The sequence below is a fragment of the Poecile atricapillus genome, chromosome 7, assembly GCF_030490865.1.
Source record: "Poecile atricapillus isolate bPoeAtr1 chromosome 7, bPoeAtr1.hap1, whole genome shotgun sequence".
Classification (NCBI taxonomy): Eukaryota; Metazoa; Chordata; class Aves; order Passeriformes; family Paridae; genus Poecile; species Poecile atricapillus.
Genome location: NC_081255.1, coordinates 12,052,494 through 12,074,157, shown reverse-complemented (window position 1 = coordinate 12,074,157; position 21,664 = coordinate 12,052,494). Strand labels below are relative to the sequence as shown.

Sequence of the window (21,664 nt, the reverse complement as noted above, 5' to 3'; positions counted from 1 at the left end):
TCCCCCAATGCTCCTCCCGAGCAGGCCGGGCCCGGCGCGGGGAGAGCGGCAGGGAGGGCAGGGAGGGCGGGGAGAGCGGCAGGGAGGGCAGGGAGGGCGGGGAGAGCGGCAGGGAGGGCAGGGAGAGCGGGGAGAGCGGGGAGAGCGGGGAGAGCGGGGAGAGCGGGGAGAGGAGAGCAGGGAGAGCGGGGAGAGGGGAGAGCGGGGAGAGGGGGGAGCGGGGAGAGGGGGGAGCGGGGAGAGCGGGGAGAGGGGAGCGGGGAGAGCGGGGAGAGCGGGGAGAGGGGGGAGCGGGGAGAGCGGGGAGAGGGGAGCGGGGAGAGCGGGGAGAGCGGGGAGAACGGGGAGAGCAGAGCAGGGAGAGCGGGGAGAGGGGAGCGCGGGGAGAGAGGAGTGGGGAGAGAGGGAAGAGGCACAGCCACGGCCCCGAACGCAGCCGTGTGGGCAGCCGGGCTCCCCAAGGGGGCTGGAGCGGTATCTCGGGACACGTTCAACACACTCTAATGGTGCTTGGTTTAACTGAGCTCTGACGTTACTGGCAAGTGTTTGAAAGAAAAACAAAACTGATCGTGAATTCTGACCTTCTTTTCAAGCCTGTAAGAGGGATAAATGCTCTTCGTTAAAACATACAAAGATCCTCACCAGCAGAATTACCGTCTCCGGAGGCAAACCCAAATCCCTACCACCTACCAAGAGAATGGAGGGGAAAAGAAAGTGTTTGCACTGCACAAAGGCTTGACAATAAAAATCCTTCCCCTTCTAGAATGAGGAACCGCCTGAGACAGAAGACTCACTACTCTCACAGCCACATGACAAGCAAGAGAAACAACAGAAACCCCAGAGACGTGATCTAAAGTGATGGATAGGCTAAAATTAGTTAATGTTCTGATTTCTTCTGTGAAGGGAGGATAAGTTCTATTTTTATTTTTTTTAATTACACCAAAAATCCTCGAGGTCACTGGAAAGTGATGGACATGGGATTCTTACTACACACACGTACTAATGTAAATACATGTACATGTTAGTGTTTAGGAACACTAATTAAAAGTTGATTTTGCAAAGTAAGGAGAAAAAACACCTCAGAATTCACTTTCAGAATTGTATCAGAATAACATAAGGAAAATTTACAGACTACCTCACCTAAAGCAACTTCTACTCTAGTCTTAAGAGAAAGGTTAGCAGTATATCTCACTTTTTTCCACCCCTTCTTTTTTCTCTTACCTTTCCAAATAAAGCTTTCCTTCTTCCTATTGAAGTATTTTCACTACTAGAAAGGAAATTCGTATTCCTTTTTCTCATTTTCAGTTTAAGCTGGTGTTGCTCAGAGCTGGGATGAAATACAGTGAAATGACTGAGTAGAAAATTAAGATTTTGTTAAAAGTTAGAAAATTGATTAAACAACCTTAAGCTATATACAAAACAGCAGCACTTAAGTACAATGCAAAGGACCACAGGTACAGCTCCTCTAGGCTGCAAAGTTGAACTGTTTTCTTTGTGGTATCTTTGTTGATCTTGTTAAGTGTAATTTGAGACAGAGCTGAAATTTTCTGATATAGTACACTCAGTTTTCTTCAAGTGAATGTTGAGCTGTGACACAGATGTGAGTTGTTGGTTAGCCTACACAGTTCAAAACATACTTCTATGGCTCCCCACGTCCCCTCCCTGCCTGCCTGGGTGCACAAAACACTGATGAAGTTACAAACTTCTTTTGGGAAAGGCAGCAGTGTGAAGAATCATAGAGAAGATGTAATGGTGCAAAAGAATGGGAAAGAAGACAGCAAATAGCTGCACTGGGGAAAGAGGAAAAAAAGAGAAAACTTTTAAATGAAGCTGTGTGCTGGGGCTGGCTGCAACGGAGTTAATTGTTTCATCACATCTGCACCTTGCCAGCTTGCAACTAAAACTGTGCTGATAGCACACCAGTATTCGAGGTGGTGCTGAACAGGGCTTGCAGGGTATCAGGGCTTTCTCTGCTCCTCAGCTCTGTCCCCCACAGGGCTGGCAGGAGGCTGGCAGTGGGCACAGCCAGGACAGCACCACGGGCTGACCAGAGGGGTGCTGCATGTCACACAGTGCCAGGCTCAGCCACAGAACTGGGGGTTTGGCCTTTCCACAGTACCCCCTCTTTGGAGGCTGGCTGACTAGGCACTGCTCTGCTTGTGAGAGGTGAGAAGTGACTTCTTTTGCATCAGTTTGTGTCCTCCTACTCTTTCTCCTCATTTTTAAAACTGCTTTTATACCTTGACCCACAAGTTTTCTCACTGTTGCTCTTCTGATTCTCTCCCCCATGCCACTGTGATCTGCTGGGTGGGGATTTGCTGGCTGAGGTGATCACACCATACAGTAAGAAAAGGAAATAACCACAACGATAATGACAGTCAAATTATAAATTAACCTGGAAGTTAGAGACACAGAAACTATAGCATTTTTTCTGCTGCTTTTTCTTCTGCACTTTTTTAAAATTAATATTTACCTGAATTATCGTACGAGCAGTGATATTTCAAAAAAGGACACTTTTTTTCTTTTCTCCTGGACGTTGAAGAGATCTTTAGGAAAAGTAATTAAATACACAGCTCAAACTTTATGTCTCTGAACGTGAAACAAAATTACTTCTATTAAGACAGAGGCCAAATTTAGGAAAAAATATGAGCTGGTTTAAAGTAGGTGTTCAATACAGGGTCATCAGTGTGCTATGGCATTTGAAGCTGGGGCTGTGTTGCAGACTTGGCCAGCAGTCAATAAGCTCACCCAGACACTGTGGCAGCAAGCTGCCTCTAGCAATATTTTAATATTTATTCGTCTTTGCATACATTTTTGTTCCCATATTTTTCAGGCTGATGGGTGAAATTCAGGCTGCTGAGGTCAACTGTGGTGATGTCACCACAGTGAAACTCAGTGTCAGAAAATGCTGAAGCAAGAATCTTAGCTTGCAGACATAATTACAACTTCACTAAAAAAGGTCATAACTTTTTCTTCTAATATAAGCAAACAAGGTTTTTTAATTCAGAGAGAAAAGACCAGGATTTTCAGATATGAGTGATGGTTTTCACTGTATACTTACCAATTTGTGTACAAAGACCTTTTGCTGTTGATGCTAACAGGAGCCCATTGCTCTTTCTCAGGCTGACAGATCCTACTGCATTTGAAGGTGCCCCATTTTTATGAGGAACGGTTCCCACCATGCTGCAGGAAGCCATGCAGGTGTGCACCCTGCTTTTCCTCACTTAGGCCTTTCTAAAGCAACAAAACAAATGGCACACAGACCCCTAAAAGCACCCAAGGCAGCTGCCCTGCCTGACACACTGCTGATCCTAAGGCTTTATCACTGAATCACTGCTGCTGCTTTGAAGCCGTAGCCTGAGCACAGTGTGCTACTTAGCACACATCTGCACCTTGCCGCAGCAAATGCAGCTCATTTGGAAAGAATTCAGTTCATAATTATAAAAAAAGATACTTAAGTGTGTGCCCTGGGAAATCCAGCCACTGAGACAATGCATGGGAGACCTTCAAGTTAAACACGTTTCAGTGGAAACTCTGCCTGTTGCCCTCCTACATAGAGGAGAGTCTGTGCACACTTAAGCCACAATAAAGGGATGCCACAGCACTCACTATCTTTGCTGCTCAGTAGTAGGTGGATTGAGAAGGTGGTAAACTCATGCTAGATAAGGCTCAATCTGAGTTACAGCAAGCAGATTTTTTCCAAATAAAATAATCTGAATTAGCTACAATGAATTCAGCCACTGGCCCCGGCCTTCCCACTGCAGAGATAAAACAGCAGCTGCACAGCCTGCATCTAAACTTGAAATGCCTGATTTAGAGTGTTTCTGCTGTTCAAGCTGTGGGTGAGCACGGAGAGCTCAGCTGGGTCTCTCATTCCTTGTAACACTCTTCAAGAGTTCTTGTTCAACAGCTTTGCTTTGAAGGGCTGAGAATGCCAGAACTCAGCCCATTTTTCCCTTTCTGTCAGTGGGGATAACCAGAAAAGGCTCAGGAAATTCTGGAGCCCAAGACAGACAAAATGCTGAGAAGAAAAAGGAGACTTTTTAAAAAACAAAACAAAAAAAAACCCCTTTTCTCTGCCCTCTTTCACTTTGGTAACACTTCTTCTGCCCCCATCATCAGTCAGCACATCAGCTTCTCTTTTCTAATTAAATGAGTGTGGAGCTGACTTGGAAAGAAAGCCAGCAACTACAACACAGAGAAGTTTCTTACTGGTTTCTGTGATGAAGTAGGAGCCTGTTTGGCCAGTCAGTGGCTTAACCTACTTTATTTTAATGAATTATCCATGAGGTGAGATACATAGAGGTGCCATGTCAGCATAGTCTGAGGTCATCACCAACATCATCAGAAAAGCTTTGAAATTTGTTCTAAGAGGCAGTACTTCGTGTGGAGTCTAACAAAATGTGTATAAGCACCAGCCAAAATAAATTATCATCTTTTCCCCTGCAGATGTGCACTAGTACCAGCCTGATGCCATGAGGGCCAGTATGGCATGCCACCCCACTGTATGGAAACCTGGACACAAGGAGAATTACAAATTTAATTTTTTTTAATTAAGAAAAATATTAAAAGTGTTAACTGTGACATGTGCAGATGAAATGATCTGCGTAAGGGATATGTTTTTTTTTCACAATGAAAGAGCTTCATAATCTCTTGAAGATGGGATCTTTTTCCTATAAAAATTCATCATATAGAACCATTTTCTGTGAAATATTAATTAACAGATTGTAAATATCAAAATTAAAATCATTAGTGAGGCCAGAATTATATAATTATAGCATTGAGAACTGCTCTGAAAATTCAAAGGGTCTCACACATAATGCTTTCAGCCAAGTCCAGAAACTGAAAGAGTTTAATTTGCTACTAGTTTTGTAACATTTCTCACAGCAGTGAGATTTGCTTGATAAGACCCTTTGCCTGGAATATATTTTTGATGTCTGAGACGAGCCTGACATTTCAACTTCCTATTTAATTTTTAAGTAACTTCTGCTTTAAAGTTCTGAGCCGAAGTTCCCTGCCCCAAGTAAACCAGATCTCTTCATTTTTTACTTTCATTTTCCACTTCTGCTTTTCTTTGCCAGTAATATCACTAGTAGCTGAATCCCAGTGGCAAATGGCTTCCTAACCCTACAGTTTCCACATTTTCTGTAGAATTGATCATCACTTCTTCTGTGTCTGAATAAAATAAACTTCAAGGCTATGCATTAAAATCTAAAATCAGTGCCATGTCTGCTGTCCTGCAGTTAGAGTGAACCTTTGGTTTCAGTGCTGGAGGTGAGCAAGCATCTCACATGGCTTCTGCATGAAGAAATAAACTCAGTGACTGATACACTGTAAGAAAGGCAGAGCTTGAGTGAAATTTGATTTTGCAGTATCACAGAACAGAAAACCAAACAAATTCCTTTCCCAGGTGTCAGTCCTGCTGTTGTTTAGGGATCTGCCAAAGACATTAATAGGGCAAGAGGCTTCACCTTCCATCTTCTCTCAAACCTAAAACTATTTGACAGGGAAAAAAAAAGATTTCATATCAGTAGTACATGTCCTCATTAAGGCCAGGAAACAACCTAGTACAGCAAGGAAGGAGCATGACACAACTGCCCAGGGAAGCCCCAGAAAACAAAGGGCCCTAGAGTAAGAACCATTAACATAGAGCACCAAATAATTTTTATATATGCAGAAATTGTATCACATGTATAAATATATAACTGTGTATATAAAATTGAAGCATGAAGTATATATATATATATATATATATATATCAGGAGGTGATCTCCAGTCCTGGCAGAGCTCTATCAAGAACCTGTAATAAATATACTTTACTTGTGCTGTGAGGTATTTTTTTACAAAAATTAATCTACTTTAATTATGGAACATGACATGTCCCTCTCCTATGCAATGGCTGAAGTACCTGTAACAAGTGGGATTTTTTTTTTTTTTTAGGGAGGATTCAAAATATGAACATGCTGCTGATTCATGCAGTAGCTGACAAACCACTCTTCCCTTCTGTAGGGAATGGGATGTGCATTTACAGTTGTGCTCAGGCATTCATTTGCCTGTTGGGTGCATTATGACTTGAAAGTACAACCCAGCCCATTCATACCTTCCAAGAGTCTGGATCTTAGAGCTAATCCCACAGTTTCTCCCTCTATCTCATCTCCACTTACCTCCATCATGGTAGATTACAAGGCAGAGCATACCTCAAGCACTATATGCTTTTTTAAACTTATTCCCCAATGAATTAATTCCTATTGAAAATTTTACAAAGTGCATGCTCCAATTAGTAATGTTAAGAAGCAACATTAAACAGAAGCTTACAAGCAGCTTTTGGTATTCAACCAAAATTAATTGTTGACTGAACCTGATTCTTTACTTAGAGGGGAAGTTTTTTTAGAAGGAAATGCCAAGAAAATATTTTTCCCCTTAGTTCCTAGAAAAGATTAACTGTATTCTGCTTCCTAAGCAGATCCTAAAAATGAAAAAAATTCCCATTAGAATACAAGCCATTTAAAGTGCTCTTTTTTCTCCCCAGTGTGTTAATCAGACACTTCAAGTTCTCTCTGACCCTGAGGAGAGCAGGACATTCCTTTCAGCCTCGCTGCTGTGTTTTTCTGACTGCACTCCCAGGCCTGTGCGCCCAGCAGCAATCCAGGCACAGCTGGCTGGGTTGGTACAATCTGGAAGCTTGTTGCAATAATACACAGAACAAAAAACACAAGGAAGAGCCTGGCAGCTGTATAAAACTCCCTCTGAGCTCCAGTCTCCACAGAAGTTCACCGGCCCCAGCAATCAGCATGACCAGCCAGTCTCAGGGAATCCAGCAGCTTTTGCAGGCAGAAAAACGTGCCAAGGACAAACTGGAAGAAGCCAAAAAAAGTAAGTAGCTGGCCTGGTTGTACTGTACTTCTCAAGTGCAAGCCCTTCAGAATTACAGTAGCTCACAGAAAAAGATTATTTTAGCTGTAAACATGCACTGGTGCTGTGCCTTGACTGCAGCCAGGCACTTACTCTAACCTGAACATTCAGAGTTTGCTTAAAATCCAGTGTGCTCGTGTGTACGTGTACACATGCCTTATTACATTAAAAAATATTTTCTTTGTTACATTCATCATGTCAGCTGCATTTGTTTTTCCTTTATCTTAATGCTGGTAACGTCATTACTGCCTTGCTATTTAAGTTAAAATCCTACATGCCTTTGGTGGCCAGCTCTGGAGGACCAGACTCCAAATTCTTTATTTCTCTTTATAGGACTTGCTAAAATTTTTCAGTGTTCCTCTTTACTTGCAAAATCGAGTAACTTGTCTCCTAATTGAAGCTGATCTTCAAAAAATTCTATGAGAACTAAGGGGAGACTTCAGCACCCTAATAGTAATCAAAGTCACAGTAAAACCATGAGCACTCTTAAGTACTGTAATAGATCATTCACAGAAGTTTTATTACATGGTACAAGTTATTATTCTCCTGAGTGCAGGTACAACCACATGAGTCATTGACCTGCACCAGCAGTAAAACATTAATACTGTTTTCTGGAGTGATCTTGCTTTAGAAACTGGCAGCAGAATGCAAAGAAAATGCATGACAATGATGTCATGTGGAGCGAGAGTGTGATTAAAGGAATATATTTTATTTTCCAGGGAGGAATGGGAACTAAACAGAATAAGTTGTGTAGTTTCCATATCCCTTCTACACATGAATCAGCATTGTTGTGTGTTCATTAATTTTTAGTGTGATGTATCAATTTGAACAGCAGCACACAAAAATAAGTAGAAAGGCAAGTCCCCTCCCTAAGCACCCAGCCACTGCCTGTGCCTTGCAGACACAATAGAGATTAAACAAGTCCTCTCACCTTCATAAAACAGAACTATCTCAGGCAGAAACCTGAAAGCAAAGGATAGTTAAGTAGTGTTTTGACCTCTTACACAGCCAAATTGGGAGCTCTGGGAAGGATGTTTCTCCCTTCTCATGTAGGGCAGAGGAAACACTGCTCCCTCAAAGCGAGAGCACACAACCTGGAACAGCACAGCCTCAGCGGAGGGAGGAGGAGTTTGGCCTGAACACAGACTGCAGAATCAGGTCTTTAACTGTCATAGCTTGAAGTGCATTACCCTTTACTTTTGGGTTTAGGGTTTGGGGTTTTTTTGTTGCTTCTATTTCATTTTTCTTTGTTTTTAAAACCAGAAGAGTCATTTTAGCTTTTTCTCTAAGTCAGTTAAAAAGGACGCTTCTTAAATTAAGGAACTCCAAAAATGAAAAGAATCATTAGAACATAAAAGTGATAACCAAAGATGAATGTCTTGCAGAATCCAGATACAGTTATGGATGCTACTCTGCTCTGCAAAAGACACACTCACTCCCTTGTCCATCACCTCAGCCTCACTTGGAGTGCTTGTGATAAGAACAGGATTTCTTACAGATGAAGTACCTTCAGACCCCTCTGAGTCAGAAAGTTGAATTAAACCACTACCAATGTTTACCTCAACACGAACACACTACTAGGAGTTATTAACCAGCTACAGAAAAATAGCTATTAAGAATTTTGCTATCAGTAAAATTATTTGGAGTAAAAATATGTCATCACTATGGCTTTCTTTTCTATTACTTTTAAGACCATAATTTTCTTGCATTTATAAAAATTATTAAGGAAAACAAAAATTTCAATCCACAAATTTAAACATAAGAAAACAACCCAGTGGCTGTGAAGGAGGAACAGGCTGCCTAGAGGGTGGGGAATCTCCATTCTCAGAGACATTCAAAACCCACCGGATATGGCCCCAATCAAGCTGCCCTTGCTTCCATCCAGGAGTGTATCCTATAGACTCCTTCTAGCCTCAGCAGTTCAGTGTGATTCCATGAAAAACCTCAAGAATTTCCAAAATTAGCAGATCAAGGGCAAACAATTTAAATAAATCCACCCTGGATTTTGTGCTAAGCCAAGCATTATAAGTCATCTACCAGGATAATTATACCTAGACAACCATTATATTCAGCATTGCAGGAAATTTGCAGTGAAGCTACAAAACAAAATTAAAAATGTCCGTGTTGTCCCTAATTTAAGTATTTTTCATAGCACATTTCACTACAGAACCTTAGATAACTATACCAGCATAACTTAAATACTGTGGGACAAGGGCAAAAGGGATTCTTTTGGAGGCAAATCTGGCTAGCCTAAATTGGGATTACTTCAGCAGTCTCTTCCCCACATTGATTCTGCAGTTAGATCAAAACAAAGGATTGGAGAGTTTGTCTCTGAGCATAACAGCTAAACTAAAAGGAAGTACATGAAATGCAACAGATCTGTGCAGTGCAATTGACCTGTGCACACACAGCTGGGTGAGACACAGAAGGACACGCTGCTTCACCCCAGAATGGCCAGCTCAGATCCAGCCGACACCAGCTGGGACCAGCAGCTGCTGCTCAGGGGCTGTCCTCTGCAGGACTGGGCTGCCAGGGAAAGCACTGAACCCTTCCAGCCATGCCAGGCTGCCCCAGCCCTGTGACATCCTTTGTCACCCCAAGCAGGCACTGCACAACACCTCTGCACCGATGGGTCACTGGGACATCAGCTGGCAGCTTCTTCGTGGGACACACCAGGGAAAAGCATTTGAAAGGAAATGTGAATAGCAAAAGCACCCTGACACAAAGCCTTCAGTGTTTACACTTGATACCCACATAACCAATCAAAATGTAGTGTGAACACACATAATATTGTATTTAAATAGTTAATGGGCCTAGGTTTTGCTGACGTATTTGCAGTTGTTGGTAATGCAAAAGCTACTTGAAATAACTGAAAAAATTAGCAAATAAAATTATATTGATACATGCAAAACAAAGCAAAAATATAGTGCTAAAGCTCCTCTATCCATGTGTCTTCTTAATTCTTGCCCTTTTTCCTGGCATGGTATCATTAGCAGGTATCATTTATACCTGAAAAATTCTTAATATTATAAATAATTATTTTAATTAACATAAGCAAGGCTGAAATTATTAAATTGATTAAACACGAGCCAAACCAGTCTGCAACCCTTTGGCCTTTTGAACATGGTGCTGCTTTATCTATAATTTTTACTTTAAGCACAATTTAGATCCCAGAAATAACTGAGCATTGTCAGCACCAAGACATCAACTCCTGAAAATCCTTTTGGGTAAAACAAGGAAAACAAATGTGTCGTAAACAGTGGGCTTAGCAAAACTTGTTCTCCTGTAGATTTTGATATCTACCCTTGAATTCCTCATGCCTAATAAAAAGAAAACTCAGATGAAAATTATAGAAAATCAGATTAAAACCAAATGTTAATCAAAATATGATATTGTAAATAGAATTATATCCATGGTGGTCTCTTGGATAATACCCAAGACATATTTTATCTACTGAGAAAGCTATACATAATGCTCTGCTGCCTCTATTCTATTTTATTAAAATTACAAAATAGTTTTCTCAGAATGCACATCCCCAAATCCCATTTTCCAGACAATTTAGCAAAGACAACTGAAATTCTATTTTAAAAAAAATATGATTAATTTTTGGCAACTTCTTCAAATGATTTTATTTTTATGCAGAAATTCAGCTAGAAGCCTAGATGATATGTTTGAAAACAAAACTCCAATTTTAGCATTGCAGTTATTGGAACATGAGATAACTTAGTGTTTAAATAAATTAGAATGCAACATTTTTGCCTCCTACTGTCTTTCTTGCAAGATCTATAAAAACTCCAACAACCTAAAAGACACCAGTTCTTTTGGATCTAACCAGAGCAAGGTGTTTCATCAACATCACAGAAATATCTAGAAAGAAGAATACAGCCTTTCTCCATGCTAGTAACACCTTCCCATGTTGGGCGAGAAAATCCTATACAGTGCTGACTGGTCACAGCATGTTTTTTAACATTTGGACAATTTAACCCTATGCCTAAAAATGTATAGGCTGTGGACAAGGAAACCAGGTATATAGCACAGCTGCTTAGCTGCTCCCCCTCTTCAAAGATCATAGGAGGGACAGAAGACCAGCAGCAATCCTGGCCCCCACAGCATTACCTTTGTGGCAAAAATCTCTTCAAACTTGGGGCCTTCTGTACCTCACCTCTGTGATCCTGAGGAAATGTCATAGGGCCAGGCTGGTTTTCCCATCCCCCTGCACTTCTTGCCCTCTTTTTGCACGATCTTGGCTGAATTTCAGTTCTCTGCCATCCTTCAGTGCGTAAGGGTTGATTTCAGCTTGGCTGTGCTCTGCAGAGAGCCCAACCCAGCAGATCAGTAAGGCTTTGAAAAGGCAGTCCTGTATTGCACAACTATGGTAGCAGACAAGTGGTTAACAACAGACTGATTAATTAATTTTGGTTTGTCTCTAGTGGAACAGCAGGTTAAGCTCTAGTTTCTGCTTAACTTAATCAGGTGCAGCATATGCACCATCACATATGTTGGCAGTTGCCGATTCTGTCCACAACGTTGTTGAACTAGCAGTAATTTACTCACAGCTTTTCCACTTAATTAAATAGGAAGCAGCAGGTTCCTGCTGTGCCAATCCTAAAGGCATCTTGGAAAAATTAAATGGCTGCCACCCTACAGTGACACCCTATGTATTGTGATTACTCCAGAGCACTGTCAAGAGCTGACACAAATGTACATATATATATATATACATACACTCTTTGGTTCCCTATCTACATTGTCAGAGTCAACTGAACCGTTGTTTAATAGTTAATCTCTTTCTATTTTGTGCATTTTAAATGGATATATTTATCTATCTGGTGGCCAAATAAGCAACATATTTACTACAGATGGCCCCCCAGATGGAATTTGAAATTAAAATCCCACTGATTTTGAAATAATTTAATTTGCTAGAGAGATCCAGTTCCTCAGCTGGTGAAATTGGCAAAGCTTCTTTGTAGTCACTCCCCCCAACTGCCAGCTCCAGAGAATCACCCCCGGCTCCACTCCTACAGAGTGGAAACTCTACAAAAGGCTGATCAGCTCCAAATTTGGAGAGGAGAATAAGGGAAACTTCAAAATACAGATCTAAACCTGGTTCAAAATTTTGTTGTCCAGATTTATGTCAGGCTCTTACACAGATCTGTCAGTTCACTCATCCTGGTCCATGCTTCATACAGTGAGTGGCAGAAGCTGGGGGAAAGCAGCCTTCTTCAAACAAATACAAACTCTGGAAAAGTACCCACTAAGTTTTAAACAGCCTTTCTCCCCTTTATATATAAGCACAGTGGCTTGATGGGAGAAGGACTCTGAGAAATGTAATTTCCCACACAATGGGAAATTGTGCACATCCTGCACTGATGGGCTGGGAGTCAATAAAGCTATCTAGTGCCTCAGTAGGTTTCTCCTTCCTGTAAAAAGCCTGTATACATGCCACCTCCAAGGTTCCACAATAAGCACACCCATAAATCCAACAGTCCAGGAATCAAGACTTTAAAGGTAATTCCCATTTCATGCATCTCTCTGCTTCTACTCACCCTTCTGCAGATAGTTTTGGAAGGAGCCATCAACTGGAGAAGTAATTTCCTGCTGAATCAGGTATTTTATCCAGGCTTTAGATGAATCCTAGATGTAATAGAACAGTCTTTCTCCCAAGCTTCAGCTTCCTCATTAGGCCATGCTCAGTGGAAGCAAGTTGGTACATGACACACCTGATACAGCTTCAGACACCCAGCTTAGGTTTTAACCAAAACAATGTAACAGCTTGGACAACTATCGGAAATATTTACGCTCGTCTTCCTAGCCTAGGCAGAGAATGTTTCCTAGGATTTCAGGAAAGGAGAAAAGATATCTTTTGTCTTCTGTGCTTAAATTAAAAAGCCTAAAAAAAAAAAAAAACAAACACCAAAAACAAACGTTCTTAATGCTCAGAGGTGTTAAATAGGTTGTTACAGTAAGTAAATAAATCAATGTGCCACATGAGATCAAGATGGCTCTTTCAGTTGCCTAGGCTGCCACTCTCATTCTTGTGATATCCTAATTCAAGCAACTAATCAGCTTTTCAGCTACTAAAGATATTTTTCATGTTAAGGAAAGGGAGCAAGCTTATTCCCCCAGCTCATCAGAAAGAGACCCCAAAAATCAGCATCAGCCCAGGTATCTCAAGTATATCAACATTCTATGCAAGAGATTTACAGTTAGAAAATTACTTTTTCTTCACAAGGTGGTGTAACAGAATCCTGAGGAGCTCCATGCAACTTTATCAACTTTATAAATGACAGAGAAGCCCACAGGGGTTTTATGACACGCTCATCAGCTTATTCATGTAAAAACTTAAATATCACATTTCCATCAAGCCATTTATTCTTATTCTTTACTTGACAACCTTACTAGATCCACGAAGTAAGTACCTTATGCCCAGTCCTGCAATGACTTACATGCTCTTGATTTGACAAGCCCATACTGTTTTACCTAAAACAAAGTAACTGTTCAGAGCAAACAAAATTAGGTGTGTAAGCAAGTCTGGTGAGGAGGAAGACTCTAGTTTCCACTACACCCTAAAACATCTCCTTACAGATCACCTTCTTGTTTAAAATGAAATGCAAAAAACAATAATTTTTAATCCCTTTCATGGTTTCTGTGCACCGGCAAAAAATACCATTGACCTCCTTCTCTTAATCACTCACCTCTGCATTTAACGAAGGTTAGTAGAAAAGGGTGGAGAAGAAAAGGACATAGCCTGAAAGTTGCAACTCACTTTGGTAGTGGTTAAGACATCTTGCATTCTTTTGGATATCTGCCAGCTCTAAGCAGAATCCAGTTGGTGTGGGATGAAGGGATTCTGGCAACCAATCAATACAGGAAATTTTACAGAATAACGTCTTTTCCCATCCATGACAACTAAAATCTGTTATCTGGCTGCTACTATTGCTGATGAAGAAAAGATAGATATTTATTTAAACACCAAGCTGTGATTAGAAAAAAAGTGCATTTGCGTTGTGGGAAGACTTGCAAAAAAGACTTCTGTTGTCAGCAAACCAAGAAGCTCTTCATTTGATGTGTGCTTCTGCAGTTGGTCTCAGAAGAGGGGTACTTGCATGACTGGCTAGCAGTCAAAAAGTATTCTAAGTAAATCACTTCATCTCTTCTGACTGTTCTTGTGCAAATAAATCCGATGGACAAGACTTTCAGCAGTCAGTGTTCTACTATGCCAGCTAAAATATCTCTGACTTGGAGAGATTCATCTTTGGGGATTCAGGGATGGTATGAAATAAATGCCTCTTTCTTCTCCCTCTAGGAAAGGGTAAAAGGCTGAAGCAGGCCAAGGAAGAAGCCACAGCCGAGATAGACCACTACAGACTACAGAGGGAGAAGGAATTTAGAAACAAGGAAACAAACGTAAGTAAGAAACCTGCATATGTTCTTTTGTCCTATCAAACTGCTCAATGGTAAAACAAATTGCTTCCAAGAGTATTACATGGAGACTCCTGCAAACCAGTGTGATCATACTGATCACAGGGATGTCATCTACAGTGTCTATATGCTTCATTTGGACTTTTTCACAGGCTTTGAATGAATTTATAGAAGAAATTGTGGGTATTCACCACTAAAATGGTCCAGATTCCATATTTGGTTCATGCTTACGCTTTGAAGATTCCCCTTAAGAGGAAATACTTTTGGGTCTTTTTTCTATAACCACAGACAGACCTAGTTCCTTTCCTGAAACTAGAGGATTCAGTAAGGTGGATGTCTCAGTAAAAGCCAAAGTTTAAAATGTTTCTTTCCATTTCTGTTCCACTTTAGCTTTCATTACATATAAGACTGCATCCTTTAGCAACTGAAATCACCAAAACTTTGGAGTTTTTCACTGTTTCTATAGTAAAAGTGGTCTGACTTGATATTTTCATATCTGAATAAAGCTGGTTTATACATTCATGGCATCTTGCATTTTTCTCTAGTATTTCCATGAAATTCACAAACCATTCTCTTTTAACCAGGTGACCTTCCTCCTACATTTTTGGTCTTGTTTTTCCCCCAGCTTGTACTGTGGAAAGGCAGGGAAAGTACTTGTGGAAAAACGGACACTGAGGAAAAAAAAAAAACCAAAACAACCCCAAAAAGGTCAAACAAAATCAGTTTTACAAACCTGTCATTTCAGTCACACTTCACATAAAACATTTTCCAGCAGGGATCACAAGTCTTAGGAACTCCTATGCACACAAAGTCTCTATCATACCCTGCCAACCCCCAGACACACTATCACACAGGCAGGCCAGGTAGAAATGTTACAAATGTACAATTTCAGTTGTTTACTGACACCAAAATAAAGTAAAAACACCTGTAAAATTTGTTCACATTTTCAAGCCAGACTTTTTGTTCTAGGTCTTGATAGCAGAAAAGTAAAGATGTTGCTTTGTTGTGAGCTCAATTTTGTCATCACAACCAAATTAAAGCTGCAGGAAAAGGCCACTATTCATTGACTGAATGTTTCACACGAGCAGGACAGAGCACATATTGCCCCTGGAATGACAGCATATTGTACAAAATCACTGCAGTCCTCCTCCACATTCATTCCCTGACCCCATTATGTCCAACATTCATCTGCCCAGATAAATGCCAACATTATTAACCTGTGTCTGGGAGACAATCAGGAGCTCCAGCAAAGTCAGTGCAGAGGGAGGTCTGATGCCCAGTCCAGTTTACTTTCTTGGGTATTTGGACACAAGTATTTCTAATTTTCTGTCACAGCCTCCTTTAATGCCATTCTTCCTCTTACTTTGTGTTACTTGTATCCAAACAGGAGCAAATTTTCTCATACTATAAGATGCTTCATATCCATCCAGAATTAACAACAGCAACAGAAAAATAATGATTGAGGTTAGAATGACTATATGCAAAATCTTTTTTCAAAACATGCAAATTTTTTGCCTGGATCTCAAACCAATTTTGCTAGAGTTCATAGGGTTTTCACTCAGCATCTGAGGCCACCTAACTGGACATGTGCAGCCCAGTTCTGAATTTTGTGACTTCTGAGCCAATGTAATATTTTAGCAGCTTTGAAATTACACTAGCATAAAACCTGTATGGGAAAAATAAGGGACAGACCTTCAGGGTCAGCAGAAATCATAAACTAAACAGAGCATTGCCTGCATTCTACAAGAAAAAGGTCCTCAAATTCAGAAGCAGAGAAAGAGAGGGAAAAATACATGGAAGAATAAGAATTTACTATCTCAAATTACAATATTAGCATGAGCTGAGAAAGCAGGTCAGCAGAAGCTCTTCTTAAAATTATAATACATTTCTTGAGGCTTTTCAAAAGTATTTAGTAGCTGGATATCATGGAACCATCTGGGATCTCTAGAAAGTTACTTTCCCCAGTGGAAAAATTCAGTTCCATAAATCTGGTCTAAGTTGTACAAACCTTTTCCACACGCAACCCTTGCAACTTGTCTAAAAGTTAAAATATAATGTCAGCTAAACATAGTTAGAGAAAACTATAACCTTTTCCCAATATTTATTATTATGTGTACAGCCTACATTACTTCCAAATTGAAAAATGGTTTACATGTGGATTATGGACAAATGTCTTACTGTGTTGCCAGGTAATGATAAATGGAACAGGGAAGGTGGCTTATGCAGGTGGCTTATGCAAAAGATGCTTTTCCTTCTTTTAAGGACTAAGTTGGGCTGAAACCACATGGAAAATAGAGTTAATGACCCCTCCCTTGTTTCTGGTCATGCTCTAGGTACTCCACTAATATATCACAGGTTAGCTCCACCCGGTAGTCCACCCCAGAGAACCGTGGCAGGAACAAGAACAATGTGTTACTTAATCCTTTCTTATTCTGCCAGCATGCAGAAATGTCTTCTTCTCTCCACATGGAATTCTTTAGCTGGAAACCAGTCTTTCTGCTGGTATCTGAAGGACTTTTCCATAAGGGAAGAATTCAAGGGATGTTGGGGCAGTGGGGGAGGAGGGAGCAAAGTCACAGATTTGGAACGTGTGCATCTGTTTATAACATAACCTTGCTAAAATGTTCAGTGAGTCTAGAGTCAATTAAATTCTAAGCGAATGTCCTGATATTAACTGTGCCAGAAGCTGTCTGGTATTTTGCCAGATAAGAAAATGTAATATTAAAAGACCTTGTCTAAGGCCTGTTGAGGGTTATACATCACTAACTGCTGAAGACATTTCAAGTACTCTGAAACAGTAATTATGCATTTTCAGGAAGGTTTTTCCATGTTTGGTCCTTAGCTGCACTCACAGGCATTCTCAGTGAGGCCAAACGAAGGCACACGGTGATAGAGCTTAGCTGACTAGTCATTAAAATAGAAAACAAATTAAAATTAGCCATATAAAAGACAAAACATACACGATGTTTTTCCCATAGGGGGCTGGGAAACTTTTGTTACATAGGGAGATTCCCATTGCTAATGAGCATATGAGAGTTGCCTTTAATCCTGTCTTTATGCATACAGTTGAACTCAGATCAAACCCTCACTGTTCAGAAGCACTGTGATGTGTTTGTGTTATGCTTGTGCTGCATGATGAAGAAAAGTACAATAAACATGGTCATATATAGCCTCTCATTTTGCTCAGAGGTCTTCTGTTTTTCAGGTAATGGGCTCCCAAGGTAACCTCTCTGCCAAAATAGAAGAGCAAACCACAGAAGCCATCCGAAACCTCACGAGCAGCTACCACAGGAACATGGAGAGTATGATGAAAAAGCTCTTGAGCACAATATGTGACATCAGCCCTGAAATTCACCCAAACTTCAGACCTGCCATTTAAGATTCATTGATATGCTGTGTTTGTGAAAAGTTGCCTTCTTTCTTGATGAGCATTAGTACTTCCTCATGTATTGTTTCTCTATGTGTGAGAAAAAAAGAGCACTGAAGCCAAAAGCACACAATTCCACACAGGCTTTTGATGTGACAGGAATTATATAGGGTTTCACAAGCACTTGTTGGAATATTGTTTCCTGTAGCTAAGCCCCTGTCATTTAGATAGGGGCAAGTCAACAACAGCAGAATAAATGATTGTTTGACACCAGCAGGTTTTCAGTGGGAGTCTTTGTTCCTTTTGTCGTATAAAATGTTCTGTACTTGGATGTTATGTTGCATAAAGTCTGTTTATCCCAATCTTTACAGTACTTAAGTCACATGAAATAGAATATCACAGAAAAACTAAAATGAGACATTTCTGTTTCCCTTGTGACACATGGAGTGGTCAGGTTATGGACCATACAGGAACATTTGATTTTGATCAAAAAGAATAGGTCAAAGCATTTGCAATTTTTCTATGCCACTTTACAAAGTACAGTTAACTTGTACAAAATTATGCTTAAAATACAGCACAAACTTTATATAGCTTTGTTAAGTCCGAAAAATGAGAACAAGTGCAATCATTATTTACAGAATTGCTATAGTGCACAGGCTGGCACATCTATTATTTTCCATACAGTTACCCTGAAAACACAGGAACCCAAGGGCTCAAACTCTACACCAGTTGTGCTAAATGGTACCTGAATCCACAGGTTATTCACCAGAAATCACATCAGCTACAGCTCATTTCTGTTATCCTAAGTGACCTTGGGTAATATTTCCCTCTGCAACAGCACAGATTTTTCCTGGAATAAATTCTACTGAAGTTAGGAAAATACAATATGATCTGTGGTCTCAAGGTCAAGCCCAGTCAATCTGTGGGAGGCTGATGGGAGGCACTGATGAAGTGAGGATCTGACACATACCTGCATTATGAACTCCTTTAATGCCTTGTCTCCACTACAAAATTACACCAAATTAGAAAAGAAGCTTGAGAAATTGCAATGACTAGCAAACAAGAGCCATGATTTTCAGTCCACATAGACACAGGCAAATCATTTCAATTTCACAGCAGCTAGTCATAGGCAATCTCCTGTACCGGCAAGGTTTACACAGTTGATGTGCTGTCATGTGTAAAATGACCATAAAGCTGTAGTCAACCTAATGTCAGCAAACATGACTCCTTGAGTCTGTGCCTGGATACTACATAATCTCCAAGCCCTGACTGCTACAGTCTGTGGTGCTTGATTATATTCTCTGGGGACCCAAGGATGCAGAGGAATGGGAAAGAAACTAGTAATCCTATTGACACCAGCTGAAAGGCTCATTTATTTAGGAGCGCTTTGAATCAATGCGTGCAAGATTTTGATGTACTGGAGGGATGAAGGCACTCCAGTTCCCAGTCTATGTGCAGGACCCAGTGCAGGCACCTTCCTGCACACCTTGGGGCAATCAGGGCTGCCTCACAGCCCAGGGGCACACACCTCCAGCTTGGGTCATGGCTGCAGCCCCAGTGCAGGGCTCAGCTGTGAAACAGATCTTCTGTGAGCCTGAACAGTCACCAGGGTAGACACTGACAGCTCACAGGGTCTCACTGCGGTACTCAGGACTGCTCTGCTTTCCCTCTGGGCTACCTCAGCACCCTTGCCTCCAGATACATCACTTCTAAACATACAGAAATGCTGCAGGTTCAGCTGCAGAACTAAAGCAATGAGGCTTCCATTGCCAGCTGCATGGGACAAAACACCACCTAATCTGCCACGGTGACAGCAGAATTGCCACAGCCTGGTGGGCAGCAAAATCAGCAGCAGCTTCCCAGAAGCAGCAACCCAAGTTACACGAAATAAAGGTTTGTCTTCCTTGTTACCCTGCTTCTTTTTATGACAATCCCTCTCTCCCTCATTCTTGCCAAAATCTGTCTTCTCTCATCAACTGCTTCTCTTGCAAGGCTTTCAAGGCTGCCTGTACCCTTCTGGTCCTATGGCCACGCACACATCTCTTATTTAAATATCCTCTGTCCTGCAGTCACAGCCATGACCTGCCTGTTTCTTTGTTATCACCTGCATACCTGAGGTACACACTGAGTCTTAGGGTAAGAAACCTTTTTGAACATGATTATGTTCTTGAACTCCGGCTAGTCCATGGCTACCGCTCATGAAAATGGAATGAATTTGATAAGATTAGGTCTTTGATGTCAAGATAAAAATCCGAGAGCTTTTAGCACCCTGAGCATTTACCTTCTACTATTCAGTCCTACTTCTGGACATAAAAAAATTGGTCATACCATCATTTTAGATGTACAGAGGTAAGGGTCAAATTAGACTTAATATAATTTGGCAAGATTATATTAAATGAAGACCATAAATCACCAGCTGCAGCAATGGAATATTGGGGTGTCAGGAAAGCACCTGCTGAGTTTGTAAGTGCACAAAATACTTTGTATGTGACAGTTACACTCATCATAATGGCAAATAATTGTTCCATGGAAAATTAAAAAAAGAAGGATGGTTAATTTCATTTTTTTTTTAATGCATAAAAGAAGGGTAAAAATGGTTACTCTGAATTAGCAGCCACCTACCAGGGGTGATTACAAATGCCCTTTCATCTCTTGGGGATATTCCCAGACCCATGGGAGCCCCCAGTCCTCACAGTGCCCCAACACTTTATTACCTAATATGCACCAAAGCCATCACCAAATAAAATGGCAATATCTCACATGTCACAACATACACAGATTTTAAGAAATAGAAAGCCACAGATAGATAGCACTCATATAAGTCTCTCTTGTTTCATAATTACCATTGAAATCAACTGCAAAACTCCCACAGTGTGACATGTTAGGACTGAAACAGCAAACTTGAGTTTCCTAGATTGGCCCAATTCTTCACTGGCTTACTGGTTAACAGGGGTTAACAAGGCTCTTTCTGTCTGAAAATGAAGACCTGTATTAATCAATAAATTCTAAATCATGTATAAAACAAGAACTGTTTTATACAACCCATGACATGGATTGGGCTGAATTTCTCTGGCTGCTCTCCCTCAAAATTCTCCTTTGAGTTATATGAGGATGTAGTGATGTGGTTCCCATTCATGGGTGATGAGGGAAGATCTCTGAACTCATGCCAGTAGGACAGAATATCTTTCAAGTCTAAATAAAGTAAAATGAAACAGACATGAAGAATTAATACTATGCTCTGTGTTGAAGCTGTCTACTGACTTTCCCATTAATTTCTGAAGAGTTTGGAAGCCGAGGTTTGGGAAATCAGAACCAGATGTTAATCCATTACATGGATTATGATATTAACTGAATTTTTTCCATATTAAAATATACTTGGAAGTTCATACAATCTGTAAAACATAAGTTGTTCTTGTAAATCTTCATATGTAGGGTATAAGTGTGTGTGTGTGTATGAAGTTTTAGCAGAACAAAATATTTCAGTCCCTGACTTAAAAGATTTTGTAGCTCCAGAGCTGTGAGGAATGTTTCCCTGTAAGGTGGGACAGGATGCTCTGCTGTTGCAGAGCTCAGGAGCCACCACAGGGCAGGTGACAACAGACTGCCATGACAGGCAGTCACAGGTGATGTGAACCTGCAGATCCATACTTTCACATGCCCAGAAGCATCCTTAACTGCAGACAAAGCAGGAAAGACATCTCTGTGTAAGGATATATTGAACATCCCTGCAGCAGGGGACAGTGTCAAACTTTGGGTACAAATTTGGGCAGGGTCAGACATCAGACTGAGCCTGGGGCTGAAATATAAAGACATTGTTAGGCTATTAAGCTATACCTTCCATCATTTTCAGTGGCACTGGCTGTTAGCTATACTGACAGGCAGGTAATACTGCCATCAATTAAAGACATGTGAACAGTAACAGTTCTTACAAAAGAAAGAATGAACCTTGCCCCTGTGGTCCAT

The 21,664-nt window shown here is 40.8% G+C and overlaps 1 protein-coding gene across 1 annotated transcript; it reads left to right on the top strand.

The window, feature by feature from the left end:
- Positions 1-6,664: 6,664 nt before the first annotated feature.
- ATP6V1G3 (ATPase H+ transporting V1 subunit G3) lies at positions 6,665-18,083 on the top strand. Its single transcript, XM_058842255.1, has 3 exons — positions 6,665-6,873; positions 14,219-14,319; positions 17,540-18,083. The coding sequence occupies exons 1-3, from the start codon at positions 6,792-6,794 to the stop codon at positions 17,711-17,713; spliced, it is 357 nt and encodes a 118-aa protein (XP_058698238.1). The 5' UTR covers positions 6,665-6,791; the 3' UTR covers positions 17,714-18,083.
- Positions 18,084-21,664: the final 3,581 nt, after the last annotated feature.